The sequence below is a fragment of the Rhopalosiphum padi genome, chromosome 4 (genome assembly GCF_020882245.1).
Source record: "Rhopalosiphum padi isolate XX-2018 chromosome 4, ASM2088224v1, whole genome shotgun sequence".
Taxonomy (NCBI): Eukaryota; Metazoa; Arthropoda; class Insecta; order Hemiptera; family Aphididae; genus Rhopalosiphum; species Rhopalosiphum padi.
Window position 1 is genome coordinate 31,092,556 of NC_083600.1, and position 13,522 is coordinate 31,106,077.

Below are 13,522 nucleotides of genomic sequence, written 5' to 3' on the forward strand. Positions count from 1 at the left end.
GGAAATGTTGACAATTTAGGAAATTACGACAATTCCTAGTAAATGTTGACAATTCCTAAAAGCGGAAGGCAATGTTATCACCGCCTAGAAATTCTCATAATTTCCGTAGTTTATTAGGCAATGTTATCACTAGGGCCCAAAATTTGATGATCTAAAAATATATATAAAAAAAAATGCATAAAATGACATTTATTAATTTATCTTTTTTATAAAATGATATTAAAAATGTATATTTTACTGTAAAAATTGATAAATATTGTTTCGATACAAATAATAATTATTATAAATTAATTAAATAAAACTATATATTATACTTATTATAGTCCTTTACACTCTCTATATAGTAGACACTATCGAACTAATAATGCTGTCGAACTCATATTAAATGAGAAACGGTGACACACGGGTATATAAAATAAACTTATAAAATTGTTTTATATATCTGTGTGGAGACATGAAATTATATCAAACACAGGTTTATGTCGATTGCGATAACCGATTTTAAACACGCATGTGTGGTTCCTGGCATAAAATAGTAAGTTTGATGTCAACTGTCAATATTTTCCGAGATCTAAAAATATCAGGTGGGGAAATGACTGATCAATTCATTGTTGCATCAATTGGTTTGCCGGTAGACGAAATTAGCTCTATGAAATCTGAGGAAAATATTGAATGTATTTTGAAGTCAAACAAAGACGAGGGAGCCGAAGAAAATGTACCGTGTACTAGTAACTTAGAACAAATGACTAGTGACTTAGAACTTGGTAAAAAAAAAAATGTAATACAGTTTTATATGTTTAAGTTAATAATGTATTTATTTAGTTAATCAACGAAAACAAAATATACTTGATGCACGTCAATCATCTGCACACAATTTAAAAAAACAGGCACTAAAAATGGTTAAAAAACATCCAATAGAAAATATGATGAACTTAGTGTTGGAACTACAGTACGTCTGAATATTCCAGATGTAGATCATGCTCGTAGATCACCAAGAAATGTATTAGCGGTTGTAACAGAAGTTAAGGACGATTTATACAAACTATGTAAGAAGTACACTAGTATTCTTATTAACTTCTTAATCATCTTCGTATTCAAACTCATGCGTTATAAAAATGTATTATTATTTTTTTTAAATTGTAGGCACTGAAAGTGGATTTCTAAAACATATGTACACAAGATCAGAAATAAATCCTTGCAAAGCAAATTTATTGGATCTAAGTACTGTTTTAAAATAGGCAGTTCAAGCAGAAAAACTGTTATCACTTCGGGAGGCAGCTACTGTAAATAGTATTTCAAGGGCACAAGGATATACCCAATGTCAATGTAAGACAAAATGCAAGACGAACAGGTGTGCTTGCAGATCGGCATCTAGAATTTGTAATTCTAAATGTCATGGAAGTTTGCCATGTGAAAATAAAAATGAGTAACTACGTTGCAAATCATAAAAAAATTTTAAAAAGCTTAAATTACATAGATTAAAAAATTAAAAAAATACTTGTTTATTTATTGATTATTTATTAAGGTGATACTAGATTAATTAATAATTATGTTTGATAAAATTAATATTTAAATAAGTCAGATTAAATTTAAAAAATGTGGCATCTTTATGGTTAGAAAATGATAACATATACTAGGCGATGATATAATTTCCTTCCAATTTTAGGAATTGTCAACATTTACTAGGAATTATCATCATTTCTTAAATGTCAACATTTTCGGTAACATATATAATTGTAATCTTTAAATTAACTAATAAATTATACCCCAGTTGGCGGTACTAAGAAAAATATGACAATATCAAAATATATGAATGTTAACAACTAACAAGTTTTTAAGCTAACTGAATGTATTAGTTGTTATTTCTCTTCCAATCTCTGTACAAAGTATTTTCCAATCCAACAATCATCTCACAGTTCTAGCCTACTATCAATAATTTCTGAAATTCTTAATATATTAAATATAAAGGTAGAACTAAATTCTAGATATATTAAGTTGGCAATAAAAAAACAATAATAAGATGAAAATTACTCAAAATGTATAAAACGATTTATATAAATGTATTTTATATATCTAAGCTCAACATTGATCTGTGAAAGGAGTAGGAAGCAGTTGTAGGAACCATTAAAATATAGAACTATATGTTAGCTTATGAAAACAACTTTATCCTTAAAAACCAAAATTGTATTATTAGGATCAGAGGTATATTTTTATTTTATATTAATAAAATAAATATATATATACATATATGATAAAATAAAATACGATAACTATTTTAAAAATGAGTAAACTATTATATTTCAATGATTAAGAAAAAAATGTAATTTATTTTCTTTCAATTGTTAGTAAAATGCCGACAAGGCAATTATGATACACAATATGAATATAATTTACAACATAATGCAAAGAATTATAAAATATTAACAATATCTTAACTTATTAATATACAAATATGTAAATTAAAATAATTTTATTAATTAATTAAATTGTACATCACCCACTTTGTCCACATAATCTCTAGATTACATTTTGCACCCATTAGTAAAAGTAATTCTCTATTTACTTTGGTTTTACTTTTATTAATCAAAAATTTGTGGTTATTCCTACTTAACATATCTACAAATATTATCACGTGTCTCAGAACATTGGAAATACACCATAAATCTTAATGATTTGTTGCGGTACCAAATAGTCTATGATGATATACATAACAATATTAAAAAATATCCATTATCAAAAAAAATTTTATGATCATTTAAAATATCAATTAATAAACTTATGTAAGGAGCAATCTATAACAATAATAGTAATCTATAATAACATATTATGAGGAGAAAAATAAATAATGAACCAGTTATGTGAACCCGGTACTAAAATAAAATTAACTAATTTGATGCATGAACCATCAAAGAAAAAAAATCTATTTTCACTATGATACAACTATGATTACAAGCAAAGTTTGTAATTAAAAAGAATTTAAATGTGAGTTATGTAATTAAGTGAGGCTAAAAAATTGTGTGTACAATAATAATGTACAATATTAACTGAAAAATTTAAATATATTAAAAAGCCAACAGAAAGAATTAATGACTTAAGTATTTGTTATTTTTTTTAATTTGAAAGTGATTAATTTTAGTTTTGATGCAATTGTATTGAAAATTACTTTAATGGTAAAATTAATAAAAGTTTGCTTATTATCTTTGCAAATGTATTGGATGGTTATTTGAAAATAAGATTAAATTAGGGAGATTTGCAGGTGAATAGTATAAAATTAAGATATAATATGAAATTACTAATTCTTTTAATGAGTTATAAGAAAAAATTATCCTTATAAAAAAGATACATCAATTAAATATTTAAATTTTTATGTAATTAAAGAAAGGAGTTTGCTAATTTGTTGTCTTAATTGAATTCAGAAATACTGATTCCAATATCAATTCATACATTTTGTTATACAATAATAGCTGACAATGATCCATAGGATTGAATTAGGTAACGATTGAGGCGCCTTTATAAAATTATTTTCAGAAATCTAAAAACAAGAAAAAAATATAGAGAACAATAACTTGTTTGAGGTGAACGAGATAAGAAATATATTTTTATTGGTGACTTAATTATGAGACGTAATTATTTAGAAGGAATGATTACCACCTAATTCTAATCGGGATAAAAACCATACTGGGACAATGACCAGTTTTTGTCAGCAGTTGGACAATGCCATGACCTCATCTCTCAACCAAGTACCATCTGTACACTTGCTGCGTAATGAAACTACACCCGTGTGCATGAGATGACTGCTGAATAAATTTCTTATCCTGAATAGAGTATAAATAAAATTGATACCTATACGGTAGGAATTTGAGATAAAATAAAATTAACCAAGAGAATATAATAATATGTGTGGACTAAATTCTGTTATAGCCAATAAATTATATAATTAGTATGTTCTTATATATATTTTAAGTTATTAGGTTAAGTAGAAGCTATGTCAATACTAATATTTCATACATTATAATTTCATTGAATAAGTGTGAAGAGTTTAAATTACATATTTGTACTTCATAAGATTTTATAATTACTACCAATTTGTATTTTGTTAAATAATAATTATTTTATCATATTATTTCTACATTAAATGAAAAAAAAAATAACCTTAAATAATAAAGCGATTAAACAGTGTAATAGCACCCACTATTTAAGATGATATAAACAATTTCAATTTTTAGTGTAATTTTGAAAACATTTAAAATGTATTAAATAAATTTAAATATTAATCCTGATAATCTAAAAGTGGCAATACCAATTGTGGTTTTAATAATGAGATTATTCAGTTAAAAACAGTAAAATAATTTTGTGTATAATATTTATAGATTTACCAAATTTTCACTAAATAGAAGTAAACTCTAAATTACATACTACTTTTATTTTCTTGGATATATCAAAAAATGAATCTACAGATAAATAATTTTAATTGTTTTTAAATTATAAAAATAAAAATGATATGCACATATTTCTACAATGTGTATGGTAAAAATTTGATAAGGTTTACTATAAATGATTAGGTCACTCATGACATTTTTAAAATTATATATATAGTAAAATTCGCTTAATATGGACAGATTGGCATAATCCCGAACAAATTTATCGGTTTATTAGTGCCCAATGTATCCCAATTAAGCGAATTCTACTGTATATATGTATTAAATTTAAAACAATCGTATAGACTTTGATAGTGAAGTATCAATTTTATATATACAAGGGTAATAACCCTAATTTGTACCTTCATGATTTCGAACAGAATTGTTAAATTTTGACTTGGTTAACATATGGTCCAAAACACCAATTACATCTTTTTCTTTAGTTGAGAAGGTATCCAAGAGTTGTGTGAAATCATGGTCTAAAAAATAAAGAAAATAAACATATTTTAAAATTATGTATATTAATGAAGTCATCTAAAAATATTATTTATATCTTTTATGTTACATAGTGTAATGTTACTTAATAAAACAAAGAAAGTAAATACTAATAACCTCAAATTAAATTAATTTAGGGATGAGCAAATACTAATAACTGATATTGGGTATCGGTTTTTTTTTTCAAAAAGTAAAACTGATTAATTACATATTTTGATACATCTTAGTAAAGTGATCACAATATTAATTATTACTACAATTTAAGATGGTATACAGGTTGAATAATATCGTAATCATATTCTACGAGTTGTGGATTATTAGAGAAAAAACAATTAATGCTAAGCATAGTCAACTGGGTCAAAATAATTTGTATAGAGTTTATTACATTATAGATTTCTTATTTTTATAAACTAAATTGTAAATTAATGAATAATTGAAAATTTAGTCTTTAAAAATATTTCATAATTATTCAAACATTTAAAAAAAAATAATTAAAAATGTAGATACGCTATTATAAGCATACAATTTTAATTTTAATAATAGCAAAACCAATAAACGTCCTATACTGTACATATAAAACGATATCACCACTGTTCAGAACGCATTCTAACGGACACTATATTTTTTTTTAATTATATGTTTACGGCATCATTATTTCTCTATTTTTTTATAAACTAAAATGTCATAAATATGGTAAAGAACGTGGAATGTAACCATGATTTTAAAATAATATACTGATTACCATAACCATAGGCAAAAATTAAGAGCTTCAAAATAAAAAAAATGAAATACAGCACTATGATATATTACAATTTATTTCAAAAATAATTTTCTTTCATCATGAAATCAATGGTAGCTGCATGTCAGGAAAGATTTATGGGCAAAGTATTCTGATAAACATTCTGAGATCTGCATAACCTAACAACCAAAAGCGCTAATGTTTCTTATTTTATATCTGTTTCAGCCAATATTTTAATTCAAACCATAGCCGGTTGGTTCATCATTACTACTCATCATAAAATACTGTCGTCGTTTAACCTGTATATCTTAAATTGTGATAATATTATCAATGATAATAAAATACAAATTTATAAGCAATTATATTAATTACACAAATTTATTTAAATTATGTATCATATTATTTGCTTAGTAGCAATATATTAATAATATTGTTATTTTAGATGTAATTTAACTTAATAGTTTGAAAAATATTTTAATATTATACTAGAAAATTTATTATAAAGAATTAATCACTAACACTTAAACTGCTGACGTCGACAACCTGTATTACTTTCCGATCTCTCAATACCAGCATACAACAAGCTATTTGTGGTAGAGCCTCCGCATATATAAATGGTCAAAATTGTTTAATCTGTGGTGGTTTGAGATAACTCGGGTATTTTTATTATACTCACTACTATTATTACAAAAAATGTTTCGCACAGGGGAATCGCTCAAGTCAGCCCATGCCGCAGTCAAAGTGTTAACAGAAATGCTTTAATAAGTCACAAAGTCACATAATTTATATCAATTTATGTTTCAGATAAAAATTTATAATATCAGATAATGGATCCAACAAACTAAAAATGTCAGATTAGCTATCACTATCAAAAATTTGTGAATTAAATAAATATAGTTATTACTTTTATCATCTTTTAATGACTCTTGTTCTTGAATTATTGATGGTTGTGATACTGATTGAACCTAAAACAATTACCAATAATTAAAAATCAATAGAAATATACTTAACATTATAAATAACAAATATCATCAACATTTTATATTGTATATAGAAGGAAGTGTATAAGGATTTTGACTACATACATTTTTTTCTTGTTCGGAAGATATGATTGATTCTATTCCAACAGAAGAGTGCGATTCATTTTCAGGTAGTATATTATTAGATAAATTTATATCTTTTGGTAATAAACTTATTACGCCTTCATCCGAAACCATAACTTTAAATTTTGTTGGATCAAAATTTAATCGATTCATTACTACAGAAGGTTTATTTTCTTTTTTATTCTTCTGCAAAAAAGATAATAAATAACTTAGTTAAGAGATAATTCATAACTAATAATATATAAATAATTTAATATTAATTAAAAACAGAAATATGAAATCTCAATTTTTTATAAATATTAATGTAAGAATTAACATATAAATTGGATTAACAATAAATTATTATTAATATTATCAAACATACAACTATAGACTAATAATTACATAAATACTTAAGTATATACCTAATTGTTAAAGAAATGACAGTTGGACCAACTTTAAAAATCCAATTTCCTTAATTTGTGTTTCATAATTTATATATTTTGCTATGATATTACACAAGAAAAATAACCTTGACATAATATGAAGTTAATATGCAATTTACCCATGCAAAAGTGTACAAAATAAAATGAAAATTACATATTAAAATGTATTGGAAATTTTTTATAAACTACTTTTCTATGTCCGATTTGAATACATTGTAATGAGCTCATTTTTCTACGATAAAATACAAGAGATAACCTTGGAATAAAATTGTATTAGCGCAATCTATTTAAGAAAAATCCTACTACTCAATATATAAACTTCTTAAATAAGTATTACTCAATCAATATAAGTTACAAATTAAAATATTTTAGATGTTGTTTACCCCATATTATGTTAGCCAGTTGTCTCTAAAATTGATTATAAGTATTAGCATATATTTTATGCATTTGCTTGTTCATACCAAATGTATGCACTTATACCAGGGTTTGAAATGTGTGCGATTCAGACTGATTCCATAGACCAAATTTAATTTTGCATATAATGGCATATTTGGATGGTTAGAGAATATTTTTTCATAAGTGCATATAATGTATATATTTTTTACAATCTTAGTAAATAATCAAATTATTTCATGTTTTTATTTTAGAAATGGAATTTTCAAATACTGCCATACTGGCGAAAAAAAAAATAACTGTCAACACCACGGTATAACATTTTATTTTATTTACATACTGTGTTGATTAAAAAAAAAAAAATTAGTATTAATTTATTGGTTACAAATGCAAATGTTATATTTTATTTGTTTAAACTGTTTTAAAAACATATGATGTTTTTTATATATACATTTAAATATTTTGTTGATTAGCTTAGATGTTGAAAAGTCCAACACTCTTAATTTTTTTATATTTTATTTGTTTTATTTATTCTAATGTTTGTAGCTGTGTTTAAAGTAATATAAATTTATGATGCATATTTGAGCATATTTATCAATTATTTGTGCATATTAATGCATATTTTGACCTTTTGCATTGTATATTTGCATCATATTTTTAGTACAGATAATTCCTGTCTCTAATTATAAATTATAACAATTTAATTATCTTTAACTTGTTTCAGTAATGTGGTATAACAACAAAAAATGTATTACACAAAATGTAACTTGTGTTACTAATACTTGTATAAACTAACAAATAAGGTTATAATTAAAATGAAGAAATTATGAAAGTTAAATAACAAAATATTTTAGATGATTTTTATCATTTATACACTTAATAAATTACTTTATTTTATCAACATCATACATTCTTTATTCTTTTACGTCTATACATCATCCTCGAATATATGGATCTCTTACATAATCCAGTCTTCAAAGAATTTCAACTTTAAAATTTTTTTTTTTTTAATTCTTCTAGTATACTGTACAATATAAATATAATTTGTATCATTAATAATAAACAATTTCATAACTGGAACAATGTAATTACAGTATAAATCTAGATTTTTTAAATGACTAGACCTTCATTAATACAGTGAAACATGACTCAACGGACACCTGTACATAACGGACCCTCTCTTAACAAACAAAAATCCTAGTTCAAATCTAAATGTAATATCATATTATGCATATACAAATTACCAAACAGCTTCAATACAGAATGCAATTAAGTACCAGTGAAAACACAGATTACTACCGATTGCATTATCGCCAATTTCAATAATGTTAATTGCGAGTACCTATTGAATTTTTGAAGTTGAGATACAGTTAAATAGAAATAAATTGTAATAATATGTATAAATGAAAACCATGAGTAATTTTAATGTTTTTATTCAATTTCTATAAGTTCGCAGTCAGAGTTTACATATTTTTCTTAGCAATGGCACTTACCGTACCGCGTAAATCTTTCAAGTTAAAACAAAAGGTGAACATTATTCATTGTAAAGAGTCTAACGATTTGTCTATTCGTAAACATGTTAATAAATATTAAAATTAAAGTTATAATTTAAAGTATACGTAAAATATACGTAATAAATTTTCATTTTCCCTTTAGCAGATATGTTTCTAATTTTAGTTATAAAACACTGAAACCTATAACGGACACCATTTAAAAGGAACATTTATTTTGGTCCAGTGACTGTCCGTTATATACACATTTCACTATATTTCATTAATAAAGAAATATAAATTTTAATGAGAAAAAAATTAAATAACCATCTACTTCACATTGAATTTAAACTAAAAATTAATTTGTTTACTAAAATAATCTTATTTCACATTTGATTTTCTACTATTTCTACCAATTCTATTTTGTTTAATTACTTACAAGTATCTCTTCTTTTATTCTATTATTTTCTTTAATCTTCCTGCTATAAAAATAAAAATGTATTAGTATATTTATAAATAAATAGAAAGAAACTTTTAATAGTTTCTATAATTTTATACTTACTGTTGATATGCATTGTATCTCTTGGCATATATTTGGTTTGCTTTCGATTCAAATCTTATCAGAGTATTTTTATTCATCGGCATGTCCCATCTAAAACATATTGATAAATAAAGTATTGATAAATTTAATTTATTTTAAATTTAAAAATATAGATGGACTAACGATTTGGCAAACTTCCAGAAATGAACTGAAAGGTATTCAGATTCTGGAATTATTTTCTGTATTTCTGCACGGTAATATGTATTCTTCCAATTACAAAAGACTAATTCGCCTAGAAAACAGATAAAAATAATATTTAACAGTTTATTAATGTATTTGCTAACCATTATACAAAACAATTCAACATAAAATTAGCAAGTATAAATTTTGATCTTATCTATCAAAAAAATATTTTTTTGAACTTATAGATAATAAATGTTTAACTGTAAATACTTAGTATTTATAATAGGTTTTTCAATAAGAGCGGGCCGATGTTGAAATGAAATAAAACAAGCTGTGTGTGAGGTATTAACGAAATTATTTTTTTATTTTAAAGTTTAAAGTATGCCAATTACGTTTTAAATATAATATCATTCAAAAGCCCACCACGGCTTCGAATCCGAGTGGTCCAATTTTCAATGACCCTGCCGCATAGATCTGGTTGAATTTGAGCGATGGCCTGGGTTATGTTTAATTTAAGGTCATCTGTCGATTGTGGCTTATTAGCATAGACCTGTGACTTCAAGAAACCCCACAAGAAAAAATCTAACGTAAGTCAGATCACTTTGAAGGGCCACCACGTCGGCCGTAAAAAGGACGTAACGAGCGCAATGTTTGAGTTATCGAACTTTGATTTTGATAGAAAAGTTTTATCATTTGGACGTACTGCTCAATAGTGTAACTCGCCATGATGATTTGGCACGTATGACTGAATAATTTACAATAAAATATAAAGACGTAAACAAAACAATTAGGCCATACAGCGCAGATAACATCGACCCGCATTAATTGAAAAACCTGTTATTAGTAATCAGTACCTACGTATTATAATATTATTATGTAGTAGCTTGTTACCTACAAATAAAAATTGTAGTTGAAAAACTATTTCTACTTCCATGGCATAGTAAAAAATGTACAGTATTAAAACTAAAAACAGATTCAAATATGATTTAAACCTAATTAATTGTAAAATTGTATGTAATCAACTATACACGATTTTGTGATTAATGATTAGGGATAAATATACCTAAAAGTAAATTATATTACATGTTAGTATGATTACATAAATAATGATATAATAAAATAATATAATAATATTAATCAATTGAAATTGTATTTACTCCAGAATCATTTAATAGTTTGAGCAGTAGAAAAATTTCTGTTAATCATCTCCAAGATAGTACACCAATAAAATAATTTTAATATATTATTTTACATTTTCAACAGTCATAATGCTCACCACTACTATTACCCAACATCATTATTGATGATCATATTATTCATATATATAAATAAAGGTAAGTACAACAATAATTTTTGTTTTTTTTTTCACTTATTTTAAATACCAAATAGTTGAAATTTTTCTCAGTCACAAAAAAAAAATATTCTATTATCATAGAAATATGCTAAAAAGTAAATACCAACAAATTTAATTTTAAAACAAAAGTATACTAAACATATGTAATATTATAAATATTATTATAAATGTATTTAGGAAAACAACTTAACTTAAAAGTATTGCAGACAGAAGCATAGGTAGTACACATTCAGTACCGAAACAATAATTGTTTGAATATACAACTTAAATATTAATGTTAACTCTCAAATAACCTATTGCAAATTTTTTATAGCAAATAATGATACCAAATTTAAAAACATATATAATAAAATAGGTAACAACAGAAATAAGCATTTTTTTTTCTTTTCGACAAATGAATAATACTGTAATCTTTAAGTTTTTAAAAAATCACAATCAATGCAAAAGTTATCCAACCAATTCAATCCTAGCATACTTTCACGTGCAACTTTTGACATTTTTAATAGAATAGAAACAGTATACATCTGTCAGATGTATCGCAATTAGTTGAATAACTATGCAATGCAATTAAATTAAAACAAAAAAAAATCAACAGTTAACTTTTGTAAGAAAAAAAAACCAAAACAAAAAACATTTCCTACTGACATACCTAGTCATAAAATAAACATAAGTACTTCCTAAGGTTTCATCGATTGCTACAACCGAAGGGATCGAACCGCTGCGCCTAAACCGCAACATCGTGTCATTGTTGTACACGTCTAATCGTCTGAGACCAATGAGAAAAATGTATCGCGGACCAGAAGCGGGAAACCTCGGACATGATTGTCTTAACATACGAAAGGAGTCGGTCGACACATGACGCCGAACATAGGCGATAATGTCGCGAAGTGCGTGTGCATAAAGTACACTCGACTGAAAGAACCTTTGAAGAAGTATTGAACAAACGTTTCGGGCGGAACGTTCGACTCGTCCGAGTACACTACCCGCCGGTCGTCAACGCATAACTGAAAATCGCGCCAATGCTGTTGCGCGCGTTTGTATTTCTAGCAGTTGGTTACCTTTTCGAAGTGGAGATGGATTTTGTGGTGGCATTTTGGGCAGCTCCAGAGGCTTTGGGGTCGTCGTCTTGGCGGTCCGTGCTGTCTTGGCGGTCCGTGCTGTCTTGGCGGTCCGAGCCGTCTTGGCTGTCCGGCCCGTCTTGGCCGTCTTGGCCGCCTTAGTTGTTTTGGCCGTCTTAGTTGTCTTTGCCGTCTTAGTTGTCTTGGGCGTCTTATTTGTCTTGGCCGCCTTGGCTGTCCTAGCCGTCTTGACTGTTTGAGCCGTCTTGGCCGTCCGGGCCGTATTAGTCGTTCTGGCCGTCCGGGCCGTTTGTTTTGGACGGCGTCGAGGAGGCATGGTTGGATAATGTATGTGTCGGCGGTATTTCCCGTTGCCACCGCCGCCGGAGCCGACGGTGCAGCTACGGTTACTCGCCGGAGTTAGGGGACGTCAGCCCTACCGACAATGTAGTGTCGCTGCTCTTTCCTCTTGACAAACGAGATTGACTGGCCGGTGTGGATCCGTCGAGCGCGTAACGAGTGATTGATTCGAAAAAAAATAATGAATAATAAATTGATTCGGAAAAAAATGCGTAGGTACGGAACGGACAACGAGCGCACACAAGTGCAGCAAGCTGATCAGAAAGAATCGCGATGATATTACAGCAGTAGGCAGTGCCGATACGCAAGACAACAAGTCGAGACGAGCAGACACGACCACCAAGCTGAAATTCTCCTGCGAGACTGCGAGACAGCGTCACACCGAATTTCGAGTTGTCTTGGAAAACACGAATGTGTGTGCTCTACAGGCGCCGGCGGCCGCGGAACACTGCAGTATTACTACGATGTTTTCACGGAGATCGCGCTCTACGGAGGTTGTCGACTATTGCCTCCACTCCCACCACCGCTGCCGACGAATGCGCGATAACTGATAAGCGCGTGACGCGGATATAATATATAGGTATATCAACACTGCTGTAGTAGCGCGCGGCAATCGATCGAACGTAACGAAAGGACATCACCGAAATTTATAAACATGTTCATGTATAATAATATAATATTGTCATCACGAAATAAATAAAATGATTTCGTTAATTCGGTGACAGCGTATAAGTTATTACTATTATATTATATTATTATATTATTATTATATAATTATATTGAAATAATATCATGACGTAGGATTGAATTCAGGATGGTGGTGGCTGGCGGGTACCTAGCTCTGAGTGACTGAGTCGGGTTGCATTAACGAAGAAAAAATATATTAAATCGTAATAAAAATATATAGGATACTTTTTTTTTTTATTTTATTCCGGTGGCCATTTGATAATGTAGTTACGAAAC

The 13,522-nt window shown here is 27.5% G+C and overlaps 1 protein-coding gene across 12 annotated transcripts in view; it reads right to left on the reverse strand.

Moving 5' to 3' along the window:
* LOC132928448 (serine-rich adhesin for platelets-like) overlaps positions 1-13,031 on the reverse strand; it is a 54,546-nt gene extending 41,515 nt beyond the window's left edge. For 11 of the 12 annotated variants that reach the window (XM_060993111.1, XM_060993110.1, XM_060993112.1 and 8 more), the window contains exons 1-7: positions 12,200-13,030; positions 9,788-9,896; positions 9,626-9,715; positions 9,503-9,545; positions 6,738-6,941; positions 6,557-6,617; positions 4,781-4,897 (exon numbers count right to left, since the gene is read on the reverse strand). In XM_060993111.1, coding sequence (XP_060849094.1) covers positions 4,781-4,897; positions 6,557-6,617; positions 6,738-6,941; positions 9,503-9,545; positions 9,626-9,715; positions 9,788-9,896; positions 12,200-12,536 — 961 coding nt within the window. In that variant the 5' untranslated portion in view covers positions 12,537-13,030. Of the gene's footprint in view, positions 1-4,780; positions 4,898-6,556; positions 6,618-6,737; positions 6,942-9,502; positions 9,546-9,625; positions 9,716-9,787; positions 9,897-12,199 lie in introns of all 12 variants that reach the window. The other variant, XM_060993109.1, reaches the window with a different exon arrangement.
* Positions 13,032-13,522: the final 491 nt, after the last annotated feature.